The sequence below is a fragment of the Pan troglodytes genome, chromosome 1 (assembly GCF_028858775.2).
Source record: "Pan troglodytes isolate AG18354 chromosome 1, NHGRI_mPanTro3-v2.0_pri, whole genome shotgun sequence".
Lineage (NCBI taxonomy): Eukaryota > Metazoa > Chordata > Mammalia > Primates > Hominidae > Pan > Pan troglodytes.
Genome location: NC_072398.2, coordinates 21079465 through 21100698, shown reverse-complemented (window position 1 = coordinate 21100698; position 21234 = coordinate 21079465). Strand labels below are relative to the sequence as shown.

The 21234-nt window shown below is 48.6% G+C and overlaps 1 protein-coding gene across 43 annotated transcripts in view; it reads left to right on the top strand.

The window, feature by feature from the left end:
- Positions 1-21234, top strand: part of OBSCN (obscurin, cytoskeletal calmodulin and titin-interacting RhoGEF) — a 170381-nt gene that overhangs the window by 46296 nt on the left and 102851 nt on the right. For 35 of the 43 annotated variants that reach the window (XR_010149907.1, XR_010149905.1, XM_016940307.4 and 32 more), the window contains 10 exons: positions 2350-2625; positions 5195-5470; positions 9823-10098; positions 14243-14518; positions 17047-17343; positions 18394-18669; positions 18893-19171; positions 19301-19567; positions 19695-19964; positions 20884-21150. Coding sequence is in view for 41 of the 43 variants with exons in the window: in XM_016940307.4 (XP_016795796.2) it covers positions 2350-2625; positions 5195-5470; positions 9823-10098; positions 14243-14518; positions 17047-17343; positions 18394-18669; positions 18893-19171; positions 19301-19567; positions 19695-19964; positions 20884-21150 (2760 nt within the window). In the remaining 2 variants the exon portion in view is untranslated. The remainder of the gene's footprint in view (positions 1-2349; positions 2626-5194; positions 5471-9822; positions 10099-14242; positions 14519-17046; positions 17344-18393; positions 18670-18892; positions 19172-19300; positions 19568-19694; positions 19965-20883; positions 21151-21234) is intronic. The other 8 variants (XM_016940394.4, XM_016940306.4, XM_016940288.4 and 5 more) reach the window with 5 other exon arrangements.

Here is a 21234-nt window from a genome sequence, read left to right as displayed (position 1 = left end):
CAAACTTTACAGAAGTGTTCTTCCTTAATTTGATAAATGGTACTAGAGAAGCACCACTAGGATCCCACTCAGAGCAAACCTTGAAAGGTTTGGTTCAGAGAAGGAGACAGGGCAGTGTCACCACTTGTATCCAACATTGTACATAAGGATAAGGAGGAAAATAACGCAAAAGGCATAGCACTTGGAAAAAGTAAAAGTGAAATTTACTGATGATATGGCCATCCACTTGGAAAATCCAATAGAGAACTTAGTAGACTAAGTAACATTGAGAATGATTATTCTGTTAAAAAAAAAAATAACACACAGAAAATACTTCTGTATCTATATACAACAGTAAACAGTTGCAAAATGAAATTTGAAAAGACTTACAGTAGCATCAAAATTACAGTGTTTCTAATTCAAAGTCTAATAAAGATGTTTAAAGCCTGGGGAGGGGCTAGGAAATTGCTGTATATTTTGCAAGACGATTAAGAGATCTAATTAAATGGATACAAAATCATGAAAAATTAAAATATATTCATTAACAATCAGGATCCAAACAATTTTTTTTTTGTGGGGGAATGAAAAGAAAATCAAAGTATGAACATCACTCTACCAGATGTCGAAAATTATCATAAAGTTACAGTAATTAAGACAATGGATTTCAATGAATGGTTAGGTATCAGAACAAAGAAACGGAATAGTGAGCTCAGAAACAGTTCTATGCATCAGTGATCTCTGGATGTCCCCCTTCCTTTTTTTTTTTTTTTTTTTTTTTTAACCATGGCATCTGTGCAAGAAGTAGAGAAAGGATAGTGTTTTCTTTTTTTTGTTTGTTTTGAGATGGAGTCTAGCTCTGTTGCCCAGGCTGGAGTGCAGTGGCGCCATCTTGGCTCACTGCAAGCTCTGCCTCCCGGGTTCATGCCATTCTCCTGCCTCAGCCTCCCGAGTAGCTGGGACTACAGGTGCCCGCCACCACACCCGGCTAATTTTTTTGTATTTTTAGTAGAGACAGGGTTTCACTGTGTTAGCCAGGATGGTCTTGATCTCTTGATCTCCTGACCTCGTGATCCGCCCGCTTCAGCCTCCCAAAGTGCTGGGATTACAGGCATGAGCCACTGCGCCCAGCCAAGGATAGGTTTTTCATAACTAGTGTGTGGACCATTTTAAACATATGGGAAGAATTAAAGCATATTGGTAATTCATAGCATGCGCGAGAGTCAGCTCCTGGTGGGTTAGAGACCTCAGGGTAAAAGGTAAAACAATAAACCCCAAGATGGTAAGCATAGGCTATCTACAGAATTTAGGGTAAGGAAGTGTTTAAATAGAACACAAATGCCCTAACCACAATGGACAAGATTGATGTATTTGAGTACATTAAAACTAAAAGGTCTGATTCATCAGAAGGTGCCATAAGAGATGAAAACCCAAGTCACACAGGTAGGGAAGATACAAAGTGCATAATTGTGACCTCTCTAACATTAAAATATATGAAGAAGACCTTAAAGCCAGCGTCCCCAACCCCCAGGCTGTGGACCAATACTGTTTTGTGGCCTGTTAGGAACCAGGCCGCACAGCAGGAGGTGAGTGGCAGGTGAGCATTCCCGCCTGAGCTCTGCCTCCTGTCAGATCAGCAGCAGCATTAGATTCTCATAGGAGCATGAAACCTATTGTGAACTGTGCATGGGAGGGATCTAGGTTGTGCTCCTTATGAGAATCTAATGCCTGATGATCTGAGGTGGAACAGTTTCATCCTGAAACTATCCCACCAACCCACATCTGTGGAAAAATTGCCTTCCATGAAGCTAGTCCCTGCTGCCAAAAATGTTGGGGACTGCCTTCTTAAACTGAATAAAGACAACAAGACAGTGCTATTGATAATGGGACGGAATTGAGTAGTGACACCACAGAGGAGCAAACAGGAATGGCCAATCCTCTAGAAAGATGCTCAGCCCTGTGAGCCATCAAACAATGAAGAAAGCCACAGCAACACACCCCGCTGAGGCCAAAACTGACCGTCCTGACAGTGGCAGAAGCGGGAGCCTCAAGGCTGGGGTTCTGTGGTGAGGATGCGTCTTGCACAGCCGCATTGGGAGACCCTTGCTCCATTCATGAGGGGAAGGGTGCAGGCTTCAGGACCCCAATCCCTGCCCCAGATGAGCTTGTGTGGGCAAGATCTGTCAGCCACCCCACCAAAGACAGCCTGTGGCACCATGCAGAATGGATGGAGAAACTTCCTTGTGCTGGGAGGTGGTGGTGCAGCCTGGAGAGCGTCTGTCCCTTGCGTCTCCCCTTCCAGGCCTTCTCTCCCCAGTTCTGCCTTCCTGACCTAGATGGTGGTGGTCACCGTGTGCATCTTGCCTTCCCCAGAGCCCAAGGTGGTGTTTGCCAAGGAGCAGCCGGTGCACAGGGAGGTGCAGGCCCAGGCGGGGGCCAGCGCCACACTCAGCTGCGAGGTGGCTCAGGCCCAGACGGAGGTGATGTGGTACAAGGACGGGAAGAAGCTGAGCTCCAGCTCGAAAGTGCGCATGGAGGCTGTGGGCTGCACACGGAGGCTGGTGGTGCAGCAGGCGGGCCAGGCGGACGCCGGGGAGTACAGCTGCGAGGCGGGGAGCCAGCGGCTCTCCTTCCACCTGCATGTGGCAGGTCAGTGCTTTGGGGGTTGGAGAGTGACTTTGTGTGGAGGTGATGATGAGACTGGCTGATGGACTCCACGGCCTCCAGTGCCCTTTCCATGAGACTCCACCTCTCCACTTCTCCATGCCCTCACTTCCCGGTTTCATACCCTTGGCTGCGCCAGGCTTGGCCGGATGGGAAGGTGCAGGGAGGGCCAGGCCCTGTGGCGCACCTGGAGCAGTGCTCCCATGCAGTGCAGCCTCATCACACTGAGCCCCTACTCCAAACCCCCATGCTCTTTGGTGTCCAGGCCCCTGGCGCTGTCTGGACCTGTGGTCTGAGGTGGATCAGGTGCCTCCCCTGGGAAAGTGGGGATGTCCTTTCTGTCGTTCAGTACCTGCCTCCCTTCCGCACCACGTGGGGCTTCTAGCCCATGAGAGACGTTTCAAATTCATATGACCCACATAAGGGGAAATTCTGCCCATGCAGTCCCACTTGGAATTCTCTCCAGACTGAACTTTGGGGCATCAAAGCTTTTGGTGTCCCAGGAGCCTCTTTCCTTTTTTTTATTTTATTTTATTTTATGGATCTAGAAGCTTTAGAAGCTCACTGTGCACCCATACGTGGCAAAATCTCGGTCCTTGTTTTCTTGCAGTGTCTGTGCAAAAAATCCCAGCCCAGAGGGCTGGTGACTGTGCCCCTGGGATACAATTGCAAGATTCCAAGTGCTTTTCTTTTTTTCTTTTTCTTTTTTTTTTGAGACGGAGTCTCGCTCGGTCGCCCAGGCTGGAGTGCAGTGGCGCCATCTCGGCTCACTGCAAGCTCCGCCTCCTGGGTTCACGCCATTCTCCAGCCTCAGCCTCCTGAGTAGCTGGGACTACAGGCACCCGCCACCACATCAGGCTAATTTTTGTATTTTTAGTAGAGACGGGTTTCACTGTGGTCTCGATCTCCTGACTTCGTGATCCGCCTGCCTTGGCCTCCCAAAGTGCTGGGATTACAGGCATGAGCCTCTGTTCCCGGCCTCTTCTTAAGGCTAATCTGGCTTTCCTTTTGTCTCCAGTTAACAACTTTCTGAGTCAGAATTCCCCCTTGGAGTCTGATTTATGAATTTAGCAGTGGAAAGGAAGAAAGAGCTTAAGCTATCTCAGCACACCTAATATATGTATATATTTTGTTAAGAGAGTCTGGGCACAGTGGCTCATGCCTGTTGTAGTCCCAGCACTTTGGGAGGTCGAGGCAGGAGGATTGCTTGATCCCAGCAGTTTGAGACCAGATTAGGCACTATAGCGAGACCTCGTCTCTACAAAAACTACAGAAATTAGCTGGATGAAGTGGCACATGCCTGTAGTCCCAGCTACTCAGGAGGCTGAGGCAGGAGGATCACTTGGGCCCAGGAGTTCCAGGCTGCAGTGAGCCATGATCACACCACTGCACTCCAGCCTGGGCAACAGAGTGAGACCCTGTTTCTGGAAAAAAAAATAAAAGCAACAACAACAACAAAACAGGCTAAATGTCAGAGAGAAAAAGGTTGTGGTACTACATTGACTCCCAAATGCCAACCCATGACAGCTTGGCATTCTATCAGTATATAATCATTTGTAGTTGTGTATATATAGATACCAAAAAATCCCACTGTGTATCTTTCTAAAATATTGTGTTAAGAGAGTGTGATAAATTCTTTAATGGTAATACATTTTATAAGTTTTGGAGAATTGCCAATTTGTTAGAGAAAACTATGAAAAAGTTACACAGGAAGAAACAGACAACTCAGATAGTCCTATAGCTTTTAATTAAGTGGAACCAGTAATAAAAAATATTTTTATAAAAGGTCTAAGCCCAGTGGATCTACTGATAAATTATACCAAATATTCTCAAAACAAATTATTGAATGTTCTTAGAGATCCTTTCAGAGAATAGAATGAGAAGATACACTCTTGAACCTGTTTTATGTGGATAGCATAACATAGATACCAATTATGACAACAGTATAAAGATTTGAAATTACAGGCCAGTCATTATGGATATCCAGGCCAATGCTTCAACAATATATTTTCAAAGTGGTATGACCAGTATGTCAAAAGGAAAATGCACTATGATAAAAGGCATAATTTAGAAATGCTATACTCAATATATTCAATATTCAAAACATCAGAAAATGTCATGCATGACATTAACAGATTGAAAGAGAAAATCTCAATAAATGCAGAAGAAAAGTTTGATAAAATTTAACATCATAAATTCTGAACAACTGTTTGATAAAGTTTAGCATCAGGCCTGGCACGGTGCCTCATACCTGTAATCCCAGCACTTTGAGAGACTGAGGCAGAAGGATTGCTTGAGCTCAGGCATTCGAGACCAGCCTCCCAAGCAGCAGGGACCACAGGAACATGCCACCATTCTGCAGGGTGCCCTGGGGATGTGACAGATCCTGCATGCAGAATGGATGGAGAAACTGTGTTCCTTGTACTGGGAGGCGGTGGTGCAGAGCCTGGAGAGCATCTGTCCCTCGCACTTGCCCTTCCAGGCCTTCTCTCCCCAGTGCTGCCTTCCTGACCTAGATGGTGGTGGTCACCCTGTGTATCCCTGCCTTCCCCAGAGCCCAAGGCGGTGTTTGCTAAGGAGCAGCCAGCACACAGGGAGGTGCAGGCTGAAGCAGGGGCTAGCGCCACACTGAGCTGTGAGGTGGCCCAGGCCCAGACAGAGGTGACTTGGTACAAGGATGGGAAGAAGCTGAGCTCCAGCTCGAAAGTGCATGTGGAGGCTGCAGGCTGTACACAGAGGCTGGTGGTGCAGCAGGCAGGCCAGGCAGACACCGGAGAGTATAGCTGTGAGGCTGGGGGCCAGCAGCTCTCCTTCCGCCTGCAAGTGGCAGGTCAGTGGTTTGGGGATGCTGAGTTACCTTGTGTGGAGGTGATGATGAGATTGGCTGATAGACCCCAGTACTCTTTCCATTAGAGTTCATCTCTGGAAGTCTCTCGTAATCCTACCCGCCATTTTCCTACCCATGGCTGGCCCGAGGTTGGCCAGAAGGGATGAATGCGTACAGGAGACACTGTGAGTTGTGTTTCCAGGCAGTAATGCTGTTCACATATTCCCAGCACCCAGTCAGAACCCACAGGTGCTCCCAGGTGTCCAGCCCTTTGGCTCAATTGAACTGAGGGGCTGCTACTGGAGGCTGAAGTAGACCAGATGTCTCTCACCTGAGGCCATCTGAGAGCTTGCACCCAGCCTCACCAGCCCGACCTGAGGGGCTCCCCCTGTGGAGAGATGGTTGAATTCCATTGAACAAGGATAAGGGCAAATTTCAGCCACACAATCATTCTTGGAATTATCTCATGATTGAACTTTGGATTATCCAAGTTTTAGGTGTTCGGGGACCCTCTTCTCATCTTTCTTATGGGCATAAAAAGTCTCTGTGCACCCACATGTGGCAAAATCTATATCCTGGGTTTTTTTATTTTGTTGTTGTTGTTGTTTTTGAGACAGAGTCTGTCACCTAGGCTGGAGTACAGTGGCACGATCTCAGCTCACTGAAACCTCTGCCTCCTGGGTTCAAGCAATTCTCCTGCCTGAGTCTCCCAAGTATCCAAGATTACAGGCGCCTACCACCACACCTGGCTAATTTTTGTATTTTCAGTGGAGATGGGGTTTCACCATGCTAGTCAGGCTGGTCTCAAACTTCTGGCTTCAAGTGATCCACCCGCCTTGGCCTCCCAAAGTGTTGGGATTACAGGTGTGAGCCACTGTACCTGGCTTGTTTTTATTACACTGCCTACAGAATAAATGCAGAACTGGGAATTGGTGGCTCTGGACTGCAATACACCACTGTGAGGTTTGGAATTATCTTCTGAAAGTATATGTTGTTTTCATTTGCTCTTATGTCAGAACATTCTGTGACTGAACTTCCCTTAGTTTAATTTTGTATATTTAAAACTGAAGAGGAATAAACAAATCAAGCTACACCAGCACACATTTTAAAGATGAATTACTATACAGCAGCCACTGACAGATAAAGCAGTATGTGTTTCATACCGTTCTAATAATTCATGGCTAGTTGATAGAGAAATCTGAGAACGAGTTCTATTTTCCTTTAGTAAGAGAGTCTTTTGTCGGATGGAGGTGGAGTGCAGTCACACACTTGTTCATAGGTACCGACACTTAACATTGGTGTCACATCAGCATGTAGGAGTTCTTGGGGGTGTATAGATGCCAGAAACCCCACTTTGTAGGTACTTGAAATGTTGTTATTTGAGAACATGCCATTATTATTATTATTATTATTATTATTATTATTTTGAGACGGAGTCTCACTCTGTCACCCAGGCTGGAGTGCAGTGGTGCGATCTTCGATCTTGGCTCACTGCAACCTCCTTATCCTGGGTTCGAGCGATTCTCCCACCTCAGCCTCCCGAGTAGCTGGGACTACAGGCGCGCGCCACCATACCTGGCTAATTTTTTTGTATTTTTAGTAGAAACAAGGCTTCATTATGTTGACCAGGCTGGTCTTGAGCTCCTGACCTCAGGTGATCCACCCACCTCAGCCTCCCAAAGTGCTCTGATTACAGGTGTGAGCCACCATGCCTAACCCTATATTTATGCAAGTAAATTTGAAAAGTTTTGGCAAATTGATCAATTTCTTCAAAACTATATCAAAAGTAGAAATAGGCAAGTTGAACAGTCCTATAACCTTTTATAGAAATGCAACAAATAATCTTCTCATAGAAGGTTACCCCAGTGCTCTACTGTAAACTGTACCAAATATTCTGGAAAGAAATTATTCCGTGTTCATAGACGTTCCTCTAGAGTATTGAAAAAGGACCTCAGTGCTCTATCTCATTTTATGTAGGTAATAAATATCATTAATACCAAGCTCTGACAGGGTGAATATGAAGAATTAAAATTGGTCAATCTCTTATCAATATCAAGGCTCACTATCTTAAACTAAATATAGCACCCTGAATTCAGCAATTTATCAAGAGGATAACACACAATGACAAAAGTCATAGTCCAGTAATGCAAGGCTGGTTTAACATGAGAAACATTAGAAAATCAGTACAAAATGTGACATTAACAGATTGAAAGAAAAACGAATGTGATTACTCCAATATGGAGACTAAAAGCATTGGATAAAATACAACATCATAAATATGCCAAAAATATGTGGAAAAATTTAGCATCAATTCGTGTCATACAATTCTTAACAAACTCTAAATAAAAACATTTTTCCTTAATTTCATAAGCAATAGTATAAAGAAAACAAGCTAACATTACACAAACATGAAACCTTGAAAGCATTGCCTTTGAGATTGGAAACAGGACAAGGACACCATCCATCACCACTTCTTCCAACATTGTATAGCAGACAGAGGAGGAAAAGAAAGTACAAGGTGGAAAAGTTGGAAAATAAAACATGCACCTCACAGATGATATGGTTATTAATTTAGAAAGCCCCAAAAAAGTAATTATTAGTAAGAGATTTGGGAATGGTTACCACATAAAAGAATCAATATACAGAAAACATTTCTAGATCTATGTACCAGAAACAAGCAGATGGAAAATAATGTTTTAAGAGATTTCCAGTACCATCCAAAATCTTGTAGTCACCAACTGCAAGCCTAACAAAAGATCTTTAGATGGTTTGTGGGGGGAAATTATTAAACATTGTTGAGAGACAGTAAAAAATATCTCAATAAATGGTTAGAAAGCTGTAGGAGACCTGAAAGTGTAAATCCCAGTCAACCATAGTTCTGTTGGGTAAGAGAATGCTGACAAGCGCATAGCAAAGGCCAAGCTGCCCTTGAGGAATGCAGTGTGGGGGCCTTTGCTGTACCAGACAGCAGGGTGTCCTCTAAAGCAGCGGTGCTCCAGATACCTGGACCCAAAGGCAGGAAGAGATGAACAGATCAAAATATTTGAATACTGAGCTCAAAACAGCTTTGATGGAATCAGATTCCTCCTCCCTTTCTTTATTTTTTACCCTGGTGCTAGGAGGTGGTGTAGAGGAAGGGTGATCTTTTCACAAATGGTGCTAAGACGATTAACTGTTTACAAAAATAAAATAAAATTGGGTGTCTACCTCCCCATACAAGAAATCAACTCAATGTGTGGGTAGTATAGCTCTTACCAGATAATATAGATAATATAGATTATCTGGTGACCTGTGGGTAATAGAAGATGTTTTGAACAGAACATGAATGCACTAGCCACACAGGATGAATGATATATTTGCCTGCAATAAAACTGATCACTTTATTTCATCAGAGGACCTTCATACAGGAGTGAAAGGGCAAGGCACGGAGATGGAGAAGATGTTTGTAACATACATAGCATTTAATTATATGAAGTTCCTAAAAATAAATATGTAAAAGACAGTGCTATTGAAAATTGGGGTTGGGCATGGTGGCTCATGCCTGTAACCCAAACGCTTTGGGAGGCCAAGGCAGGAGGATTGCTTGAGCCCTGGAATTTGAGACCAGTCTGGGCAACATAGCAAGACCCTGCCTCTAGAAAATGAAAAATTAAAGAGCTAGGCATAGTGGTACATGCCTGTAGTCCCAAGCTCCTTGGGAGGTTGAGTTGGGAGGATGTCTTGAGCCTAAGGATTGAGCCTGCAGTGGGCTATGATCACACCAATGCACTCTAGCGTGGGCGACAGAGTGAGACCCTGTCTCAAAAAAAAAAAAAAAAAGGAAAGAAAATTGGGCAAAACACTTTAATAGTGACATCACAGAAGAGTGAAGACTCCGTCCCCAAACCATCAGAAGGTGCCCAGCTTGACAGTCCTCCCGACAGGGACCCAGGAAGCCACAGGAGGCCCAGGCCCTCTCCGAAGAGGCCAGAGCTGACCCTCCTGACAGTGGCAGGAGCGGGAGCCTCAGACTCTGGGGCCCTGGGGTGAGGACGTGCCCTGCACAGTCCCCTGGGGAGACCCCGGCACATCCATGAGCGGAGATGTGCAGGTGTCAGGACCCCAGTCCCTGCCCTGGAGGATCTGTCATGGCGGCCCTGCCTGGGGCAGCCCTTGGTGCCGTGCGAAATGGAAGGAGAAACTGTGTTCCTTGTGCTGGGAGGTGGTGGGGCTTCTCCCGACCACACAGCCAGTGCAGAGCCTGAGGCTGGTGAAGGTTCTCTTGCTCCCTCCGCCCTGCCCAGGCCTTCTCTCCCCAGTGCTGCCTTCCTGACCCTGATGGTGGTGGTCACCCTGTGCATCCCTGCCTTCCCCAGAGCCCAAGGCGGTGTTTGCCAAGGAGCAGCCAGCGAGCAGGGAGGTGCAGGCCGAGGCGGGGACCAGTGCCATGCTGAGCTGCGAGGTGGCCCAAGCCCAGACAGAGGTGACGTGGTACAAGGACGGGAAGAAACTGAGCTCCAGCTCGAAAGTGCGAATGGAGACCGTGGGCTGCACACGGAGGCTGGTGGTGCAGGAGGCAGGCCAGGCGGACGCCGGAGAGTACAGCTGCGAGGCCGGGGGTCAGCGGCTGTCCTTCCACCTGCACGTGGCAGGTCAGTGCTTTGGAGGTCCTGAGGAGCCTCTTCAGAGGTGATGGTGGTTCTGGCTCGTAGCCCCAGCATATCTCTGTGCACTTTCCTTTAGCCTTCATGTCTTGGGCTTCCCATCTTTCCACTCCCATTTCCATCCCTGTGGCTGGGCCAAGGGAGGGGTGTGCATGGGAGGGAGAGGGGCTGTTCCTGCAAACCCGGAGGCGTGTTTGTACTTGGTAGTGCACAGTCACACCTGTGGGGCGCCTTCCTGGTTTTCTTAGTGTCCAAGGAGGCTCGCTGCCCCTGGCACTGGGGGTTGAGGTGGACCGGGTGTCTGTCACATGCACAGAGGTGAATGTGCTGTTGTTGAATGTCTGGTAGCTCCTGAGTCCTCACCCTATGGAGCATATGGCTCTTGCCAGGGGGAGGGGAGATGCCTCCATTTCATCCAACCAAGATCATGGGAGTTTTCAGTCACCGAATTGTCCTTGGAATTTTCCCAAAACTAAAATTTGGCTTATCATAGTTTTAGAGAAAGGGGAACACTCTTCCCTCTTCCCATATGTTACAAAATGTAGATCCCTGATTTGTTGTGATTGTGTGAATCGTAAGGAGTGGCGCCCCAGTGGAGATGTGCCTGCAGTGCATCCATGGGCTTAGAATACTATTTCTAAAACAAAGCATGTTTTCCTTTTGTCCTCAATTGGAGTATTTGGTGTCAGTGTTCTCCTTGTAGTTTGATTTAGAAATGGAAAAGAATAAGTAGAGTAGGTGACACCACCACACTTCGTCAAAGGCGAGTTCCCTTCATAGCAGCCTCTGTTTGACGTGTATTTACTTTATAGAATTTCCTAATGGTTACTGTGTTTGAGCCTCCATGGCTGCTTCATGGAGAAGTCTGAGAAACAAATCTATTTTCCTTTCATTAAGACAGTCTTACTGTCCAGTAACCCTGGCTGTAGGTACTACACTGACCTCTAGATGCCACCACATAACAGTTTGTTATTGCATCAGCATAGAGTGGTTTTGGGGGTGTATATACACCCAAAACCTCACTTTGTATTTTTGTCAAATTTTAAGAGAATATGACAAATTATTTTATAGAAATACATTTGTGGTAATAAATTTTATAGTAATAAATTTGAAAATATTGACAATGTGGCCAGTTCCTAGAAATATATCAAAAGTGACACAAAAATAAATAGATAACTCTAGTAGTCCTAGAAACTTAAAAAAAATGGAACCATGAAAACCATCTGCTCATAGCAAAAGATGTAAGCCTGGTGGCTCTAATTGCTAAATTATACTAAATATTTAGGAAAGAAATTATTCTATGTTCATACAGATTCTTCTACTAGGGAACAGAAAAGCAGATATACTCCCCAGATAGTCTTGTAGAAACATGATATAGCCTAGGGCAGTGGCTCATGCCTGTAATCCCAACACTTTGGGAGGCCAAGGTAGAAGGATCACTTGAGCTCAGGAGTTTGAGATCATCCTGGGCAACATAGCAAAACCCTGTCTCTAAAAAACAATTAAAAAATTAGCTGGGTGTTGTAGTGGGTGCCTGTAAGTCCTAGCTACTTGGGAGGCTGAGGTGGGAGGACTGCTTGAGCCCAGGAGGTTGAGGTTATAGTGAACTATGATGGCGCCACTGCACTCCAGCTAGGTCAACAGATTGAGACTCTTGTCTCAAAAAAAAAAAAGAAAAATAAGAAATATAATATGGATATCAAAATATGACAAGGAATGTTAACAAGGATTAAAATTTTAGACCAATCTATTATGGATATCAAGGCAAAATATTAGCAACTGAATTTAGCTATCTATCAAGAGGATAAGACCCTCTAAGGAAGGATGTAGTCCCAGAATGCAAGGCTGGTTTAGTTTTAGAAACAAGTGCATCTATATAAAGGATGATGGAATTGGATGCAATGAAAAAATTATGTGATCTCAATAAATACAGAATACAATGTTTGATTAAATTTAATATTAAAGTTCAGAGGTAATATTTGATAAAATTCAGCATCAATTCATGCCATGAAATTCTTAACAAATTATAAAGTATCGTTCTTTAATCTGGTCAGTGGTACTGCAGAAAACACCAGGTAACTGCATATTTAAAGAGAACCTTGAAAGCTTTGCCTTTGAGATAGGAATCAGCACGTAGAAGCCAACCATCCCCACTTCCATTCAGCACTGTACAGCAGAGAAAGGAGGAAAAGAAAAGAAAAGGTATAACACTTGGAGAAAAACATAAGTGGGATTCACAGATTATATGAGTATCAATTCAGAAAATCCAAAAGATAGAGAGATAAATAATAAGATAAATAATAAGTAATAACAAATAATATGAGAGTTGAGAAACATCACATAGAAATTCAACATGCAGAATACACATATATATGTATGTATGTATATACGCATACACACACACACTAGCAACACAGTTGTAAAGTGAAATTTTAAAAGATTTACAAGAGCGTGAAAAGCATCAAGTATAGTAAAGATGTCTAATACCTCAGTGGAGGAAAATTGTCAGATATTTTTGTTGTTGAGTCAGGATCTCACTCTGCCACCCAGAGTGGAGTTCAGTGGTGCAATCATGGCTCACTGCAGCCTCAACCTCCTGGGCTCAAGAGATCCTCCCACCTCGGCCTCCTGACTTGATGAGAATACAGGCTTGCACCACCATGCCTAGCTAATTTTTTAAGGAATTTTTTTGGTAACGACAGGGTCTCACAATTTCGCCCAGGCTGGGCTCAAACTCCTGACTTCAAGCAATCCTCCCACCTCAGCCTCCCAAAGTGCTGGGATTACAGGTGTGAGCCACTGTGCTTGGCCATTGTGAAACATTTTTGACAGACAGTAAGAAGACCTAAATAAATAGATAGAAACCCATGGAAGACTCAAATATGTTAATGCCCAGTCAAAACCCAAGCAAATGTTTTTCTTTGGGGAGGTGAACGTTGAGAAGCAGATTCTGAAGGCCAAGTGGAGTAACACACTCTTGAAGAGCCACTTGTGAGCATTTGTCTACCAGATATCAAGAACATTCAGCTGCAGGAATGGAGACAGCCAGGCACAACACAAGGACAGTTGTCAGACCAAAGGGACAGAATCGTGAGCTCATGATCAGACCCAAATACATGGATTCTCCCTTTTATTGCTTCTTGTTTTTTTGTGTGTGTGTGTTTTATGTGTTTTTTTTTTAACCTTCACACCTGCACAGGCAGTGGAGAAAGGATGATCTTCTAAAAAAAAAAATAGTTCTTTGATTTTTTAACCTTATAAAAGTTTAGACTAGTAACTTATTTCACACTGAAAAGTGAGTTCCAGGAAGGTTAGAGGCCACAGAGTATAAAAGGTAAAACCATAAAGCCTCTAGATGATAACATAGATTGCTAAAAACTTCAGGGAAAGGAAAGATTTCTTAAAACTAAACAGTGGAACAATGGTATATTTAACTACATTAAAACTAAAACTTTAATTTGTCAAGACATCATTTGAGAGCGAAAAGGCAGGTCAAGGACATGGGTAAGATGTTTACAAATACACAGTTATCATTTGCTAGCATTTAAAATATATAAAGCGTTCCTAAAAATAAGGAAGGAAAAGACAGAAAAGGCTACTGAAAATTGGACAGAAGCCTAAAGAGCGACACCCCAGAAGAGCTGACGTAATGGCCAGAAGTGGTGGAAAGGGCTCCACCTTGCATGTCACCAGGCAATGCATGACAAAGCCCAGGCCTTCCCCGCAGAGGCCACCGCTGACCCTCCTGACAGTGGCAGGACTGGAAGCCTCAGTACTCTGGGGCCCTGCAGTGAGGACACGCCCTGCCCAGTCCCATGGGGAGACCCTAGCATATCCTTGAAGGGAGCTGTGTAAGCATTAGGAACCCAGTCTCTGCACTGGAGGAGCTCGTGCACAGAGGGTTTGTCACAACTGCCCCGCCTGGAATAGCCCATGGCACTGCACAGTGGATGGAGAAACTGTGATTCTTGTGCTGGGAGGTGGTGAGGCTTCTCCCAGCTACATGGCCAGTGCCAAGCTTGGGAAGGTTCTGTTTCTCCTACTTTCTCGTCTAGGACCTCCTACCCTAGGGTGGTCTTCCTGACCTGGGCAGTATCTTTGACCTCGTGTGTCCCTCCTTGTCCATCCCCAGAGCCCAAGGTGGTGTTTGCCAAGGAACAGCCAGCACACAGGGAGGTGCAGGCTGAGGCGGGGGCCAGTGCCACGCTGAGCTGCGAGGTGGCCCAGGCCCAGACAGAGGTGATGTGGTACAAGGATGGGAAGAAGCTGAGTTCCAGCTCGAAAGTGCGCGTGGAGGCCGTGGGCTGCACACGGAGGCTGGTGGTGCAGCAGGCGGGCCAGGCAGAGGCCGGGGAGTACAGCTGCGAGGCAGGGGGTCAGCAGCTCTCCTTCCGCCTGCAGGTGGCAGGTCAGTGCTTTGGGGATGCTGAGTGAGCCCTGTTTGTAGCTGCTGCTGTGACTGGAGTAGAACCACTGCTGACCCAGTGGGCTTTCCATTAGACTCCATCCCTCAACTTCTCCCATCCTCTCACCTCCTACTTTTATGCCTGTGGTGGAGCTGGGCTGCTTAGTGGGGAAGGGAGTGAACGGAAGGGTCAGGGCCCTCCTTGTCCATGTTGGGTGGTGTTTCTGTGCAGACATGCTGGGTCACATTTTCCCAGTACCTTCTCCAAACTACCGATGTCCCGAGGTGTCCAGGACTCTGGTCCTATCTAATGCATGAGATGGCGGTAAGCCAGACGTCCCTCCCTCGGGGATACTCCTGCAGTCCCTGCACGGCCTCATCTGGCCCCATGTGAGGGCTCTCCCTGTGGAAAGAGATTTTAATTCGTTGAGTCAGGGTGTAGGGAAATTCCAGCCACACAGTCTTATTTGGAATTATATCAACACTGAACACTGGGTTCCCAAAGTTTTCAGTGTTCTGGGACACACTTCTGTCCTTCCCTGTGGATGTAGAAGCCCTGTCAGAGCCGTGACTAAAACCCAGATCCACAGCGTTAGTGTGTGCAAAACGAGTAAAGAGCAGCACATTGGCAGGTGCGCACACGTGACGTTGGAATTCCATTTCGGAAGCCAATCTCACTTTCCTTTTGCATTCTGTTAGAATGTTCTGTGTCTGAATTCCCCTTGGAATTTGGATAGATTTAAAAGTGATAGGAATAAGTAGCTTATGGCACAGTGACACACTGGTAGAATTAAGTTATGGTGGTAGCAGTCGCTGACTGGGGAAGCCATATTTACATCATCCTGTTTCCTTGATGAGTCCTGTGCCTGCCCCCTCTCCAGCTGATTCATAGGAAGTCTGAGAATGACCTTTACTTTCCTGTTGTTTGTTAGGAGAGTTTAACTTCAAACTCCAACCCTGAGCCCTGAGTGCCACCACATAACAGTTGGTGTTATATATATCTAAAATGGTTTACAAATGTGTAGATACCAAAAATACTCACTGCAAGTAAATTTGAAAAGTGTTAACAAATTATATAATTTCTAGAAACCAAAAACAGACTTAAGAAATAGATAACCTATATGCAGTTATCTACTGTTACTGAAGTTATCTCAGTTACTACAACCTAGTAAAAACTAGAACCAGTAGTGAAAAATCTTCTCATCAAACATGTGGCCCTACTGAGAAATTCTTCCAAATGTTCTGGCCAGAAATTCTTCCATGTTCATGGAAATTCTTCTGGAGAATGGAAAAAGGAAGATATACCCTCTAACTCATTATATGCAGATAGCTTAATGCCATGACTAAAATCTGGCCAGAAAATAGGAAGTTTGCACATTGTAGATCAAAGAATTATGGATATCATGGCCAATTTTTTAAACAAAATATTAGTAAACTGAATTCAGCAATACATCAAGACAATCATACAGGATGATGAAATTCATAGTCTAGGAATGAGGGCTGCTTTCATGTTAAAAACATTAGAAAATCATGATATGTGATTGAAATTTGAAAACAATGTAATTATCTTAAACTCAGAATAAAGTACCATATTTGATAAAAATTTAACCTCATATATTCAGAAGAAATGTCTGGCAAAATTTAGCATCCATCATGCCATAAAATTCTTAACAAAGTATAAATAAAAGTTTTTTTTTCCTAATTTGACACAGGGTATTACACAAAAATCACAAAGGGAGACTTTGTAAGCTTTGCCTCTGAGCCAGGGGACAGCATGAGGAAGCCAGTGGTCAACACTTCCATCCAGCATTGGATGGCACAGTTAGGGGGAAAGTAAAACGAAAGGTGTAAAAGTTAGAAAAAAGTGAATTGACAGAAGATACGGTTTACCCAGAAGATAAATTATTAGAGAGTTGAGAAAGATCAACCCTTGCAAGATCTGTGTGAAGAAACTTCCGTACATGTAGACTAGCAGCAAGCAGTTGGAAAATGAAAACGTAAAAGATTGACAGACGCCTCAAAGGCATCATGTTTATGATCCCAGTCTAATAAAAGATGTCGAGAGGTTCTGTGGGGGAAGCTATGAAACACTTTTGAGAGACAGTAAAGATCTAAAGTGGATAGAAGCCATGGAAGAATGAAAGACGTTCAGTCTCAATCAAAATCCAAACAAATGGGGTTTTGGGGGATGCAAGGTTGAAAAATGACAAGTGGATTTAAAGCTCCATACATGCTTGAAGAAGAGCTGCATGTGCAGGTACCCTAGTCCCTGCCCTGGAGGAGCTCATGCATGGAGGGTTTGTCATAGCTGCCCCACCTGTGATAGCCCATGGCGCCGTGCACAGTGGATAGACAAACTGTGATTCTTGCGCTGGGAGGTGGCAGGACTTCTCCCGGCCACGCAGCCAGTGCAGAGCCTGGGGAAGGTTCTGTTTCTCCTACTTCCTCATCCAGGCCCTCCTATCCTAGGGTGGTCTTCCTGACCTAGGCTGTATCTTTGACCTTGTACGTCCTTCCTTGTCCATCCCCAGAGCCCAAGGTGGTGTTTGCCAAGGAGCAGGCGGTGTTTGCCAAGGATCAGCCGGCGCACAGGGAGGTGCAGGCTGAGGCAGGGACCAGCACCACGCTGAGCTGCGAGGTGGCCCAAGCCCAGACGGAGGTTATGTGGTACAAGGACGGGAAGAAGCTGAGCTCCAGCTCGAAAATGCGTGTGGAGGCCGTGGGCTGCACACGGAGGCTGGTGGTGCAGGAGGCAGGCCAGGCGGATGCCGGGGAGTACAGCTGCGAGGCTGGGGGCCAGCGGCTCTCCTTCCACCTGCATGTGGCTGGTGGGTGCCAGGGTTAGGCAAAATGGAGGTGATGCTGAGTGTTGGGTGTGAAACTACGAGGGCATGTTTGGGTGGCCCAAGGTGCTGTGGGCCCTGGCACCTTCCCTCTCTGTAGGCCTCAGAATCTGTGTCCCCAGCTCTCCCCAGCAGCTCTCAGGCCAGTGTCCTTATGTCATGAGACTAGAGCAGGCCCATGGGCTGAGTTGACCATGGTGTGTGCCCTGCAGTGGCTGAGCTGGGGGTGGTAGGGACAGTAGCATGATGTCCTTGGGGTGTGGGTCTGGGGTCTGGGTCTGGTCTCATGTGAGGACCCCTGTCTGGGTGGTAGGGACAGTAGCGTGATGTCCTCGGGGGTCTGGGGTCCGGGTCTGGTCAGATGTGATGACCTCTGTCTGGGTGGTGGGGACAGTGGTGTGATGTCCTTGGGGTGGGGGTCTGGGTCTGGTCTAATGTGATCTGCTGACTCCTCTGTGGGTGCTGGGTCATGGGAGGGCCCGGCAGTGACTGGAGAGCGTGTACTGGGTGGTGGGGGCTTGTCTCTGTGTTCTGGGCCCTAGATCTCTTTAAGCCTGTGCTGGGCCCCTTGGTCATCACCATGTGTCCACCTGTCTTTCTGATATCCATCTCCCTTCCACCCTGTCCCTGAGCTGGGGACAACAGACCACGCTCAGCTTGGCACCCTCTTTCCAATGGCCCTGCCAACACTCCGCTGCCTCTGGGCTGGCCCAGGTTGCTGGTCCATCTCTCCTGACCCTTCACGTCCTACTGCCTGTGGCCCTGTGTGGTGGGGAGGGCTGGCGACAGGTGAGGGCCCCAGGGCCCTGGAAGACCGAGGCAGGGAAGGGGCCGCATCCTGTTCCCAAGGGACATGATGGTGGTGCTGCCAACATGCAGCCTTAGACCTTTGGCTCTGGTAGTGCCGGGGGGAGCTCTGTGCGTCACCGTGCACTGCTTAATGATGGACAGCCCTGCCTGGCTGTCACTGGGCTGACACATGGGCTGTGTCTGCTCTGGAGCCTCTGACCCTGCATCCCTCCTTGTCCATCCCAGAGCCCAAGGTGGTGTTTGCCAAGGAGCAGCCGGCATGCAGGGAGGTGCAGGCGGAGGCGGGGGCCAGTGCCACGCTGAGCTGTGAGGTGGCCCAGGGCCAGATGGAGGTGACATGGTACAAGGACGGGAAGAAGCTGAGCTCCAGCTCAAAAGTGTGCATGGAGGCCAGCGGCTGCACACGGAGGCTGGTAGTGCAGCAGGCGGGCCAGGCGGATGCTGGGGAGTACAGCTGTGAGGCGGGGGGCCAACGGCTGTCCTTCCGCCTGCACGTGGCAGGTCAGTGCTTTGGGTGAATCCACCTCGCCTGAAGCTGATGGCCACACTGTATGGTCCCTGGGATTCTGGATGGTGGTTGATGGTGCTCAGGACTGCACTGGGCCATCCTTGAAGAGCAATGGGTATCAGGGGTGCCAGGTAGCATTAGGGTGGCCCTGAAGGGGAGCGGGGCCGGTCCAGGGATGACAGGGTCCCCCTCTCATGCCAACTCACCTCTACCCAGAGCTGGAGCCCCAAATTTCAGAGAGACCCTGCCGCAGGGAGCCTCTGGTGGTCAAGGAGCATGAAGACATCATCCTGACCGCCACACTGGCCACACCCTCTGCGGCCACGGTGACCTGGCTCAAGGATGGTGTGGAGATTCGCCGCAGCAAGCGGCATGAGACAGCCAGCCAGGGGGACACCCACACCCTGACCGTGCATGGCGCCCAGGTTCTGGACAGTGCCATCTACAGCTGCCGTGTGGGCGCAGAGGGGCAGGACTTCCCAGTGCAGGTGGAAGGTGAGCCGGGCATGGGGCGTGGGGCGGGGACTCCTCCAGACACCTCTGTCCCAGAGCTGGACAGGGGCGAAGCTGGGGCTCAAGTCTGGTCTGTTAAGAGCCCGGCTGATGTCCCCTTTGTGCCCACAGAGGTGGCCGCCAAGTTCTGCCGGCTGCTGGAGCCTGTGTGCGGCGAGCTGGGCGGCACGGTGACACTGGCCTGCGAGCTAAGCCCAGCGTGTGCAGAGGTGGTGTGGCGCTGCGGCAACACACAGCTTCGGGTGGGCAAGCGCTTCCAGATGGTGGCCGAGGGGCCCGTGCGCTCACTCACTGTGTTGGGGCTGCGCGCAGAGGACGCAGGGGAGTACGTGTGTGAGAGCCGTGATGACCACACCAGTGCGCAGCTCACCGTCAGTGGTATGTAAGGGGTCAAGTGTCCCTATCCAGGGCAGCCTCCTGGAGGAGGCGGCCTTTGGTACTCCTGCAGCGTAGGGGCTCTGCCAGTCCTGTGCACCCGCCTCTTAAGCAGTGCTCCTGTCTGCAGTGCCCCGAGTGGTGAAGTTTATGTCTGGGCTGAGCACCGTGGTCGCAGAGGAGGGCGGCGAGGCCACCTTCCAGTGCGTGGTGTCCCCCAGTGATGTGGCAGTCGTGTGGTTCCGGGACGGTGCCCTGCTTCAGCCCAGCGAGAAGTTTGCCATATCACAGAGTGGCGCCAGCCACAGCCTGACCATCTCAGACCTGGTGCTGGAGGACGTGGGCCAGATCACCGTGGAGGCTGAGGGCGCCTCATCCTCTGCTGCCCTGAGGGTCCGAGGTGAGTGTGGGGGGCAGCAGGATTTGCCTGGCTGGCCAGGGCTCCTTGCACAGGCACCTCCCCTGTGGGCTGGTTCTGAGTGGGCACCTGGAACTGCTGTCCTGTTACAGCTGGTCCGGCTGACCTCAGGAGACACGAGGTGTGTGGGCTGCAGAGAGGAGACTCGGGTAGGCTGGATGGGCCAGGTGCCTTCTCTTGGTATAGAGAAGATACAATCCTGCAGGTGCACCTGGTGGGGAATGGGTGGAGGCTGAGGCAATCCAGGGAGGCTTTCTGGAGTAGGTGGGTGCATACTTAGCCTGATGGATGGCAGGGAAGAGAGAGTGGGGTTAGCACCAGTGCAAGCAGTGACATGGGCTTCCCATGCTGCTGAAGCCAGAAGCCAGAACTTGCCCTGAAGGGAAGTGGGAGTCATGGCAGGTTCTAGAGTAAGGGAGTGATGCAGCAGATTCACCTTCTGCGGAGTTGACGGGTGGCCTGAGGCAGAGAGGCCCGCCAGCGCCTCTTCCTTAAGCTGCGCAGGAGTCCTGGGCTTTGCTAAACCGCCGTTGCGCCTGGGGAAGCTCTGTCTTCCCCCCCTCTGCAGTTCCTGCCAGTGCTACTAGTGGGGATCACGTCTAGGATTTCGAGGCACAAGGGCCTGGCGTCTTGTTCAGAGCAGGGGAGCTGGAGGTGGGAGCGGGGCTTAAGGAAGCTCCCTGGTTTCCTCGCTTAAAGTCGCACCCGTGAGGGTGCGCAGCTGCGGCCCGCGTGTGGCCAGGGCCGCGCTGTTTGGATTGGGATCCCGGGGCGCGGTGCCGGCAGCTCTGCCTGGGCCCGGCTCAGGGCAGGCGCCGGGGCTGTGCGGGCCCTCTGTACCTTGGCTTGTCCGTGGAGGAGGGCGAGGGCCACCGTGACCTCCCCTCTCCTGCGACCCCAGAGGCGCCTGTGCTGTTCAAAAAGAAGCTGGAGCCGCAGACGGTGGAGGAGCGGAGCTCGGTGACCCTGGAGGTGGAGCTGACGCGGCCGTGGCCGGAGCTGAGGTGGACACGGAACGCGACGGCCCTGGCGCCGGGAAAGAACGTGGAGATCCACGCCGAGGGCGCCCGCCACCGCCTGGTTCTGCACAACGTAGGTTTTGCCGACCGTGGCTTCTTTGGCTGCGAGACGCCGGATGACAAGACACAGGCCAAACTCACCGTGGAGAGTGAGCCGCGGGCGGGAAGGGCGGGGCATCGAGGAGGAGTGAGGAGGGAGGCGGGGCATTGAGGATTAGTGAGGACGTAGGCGG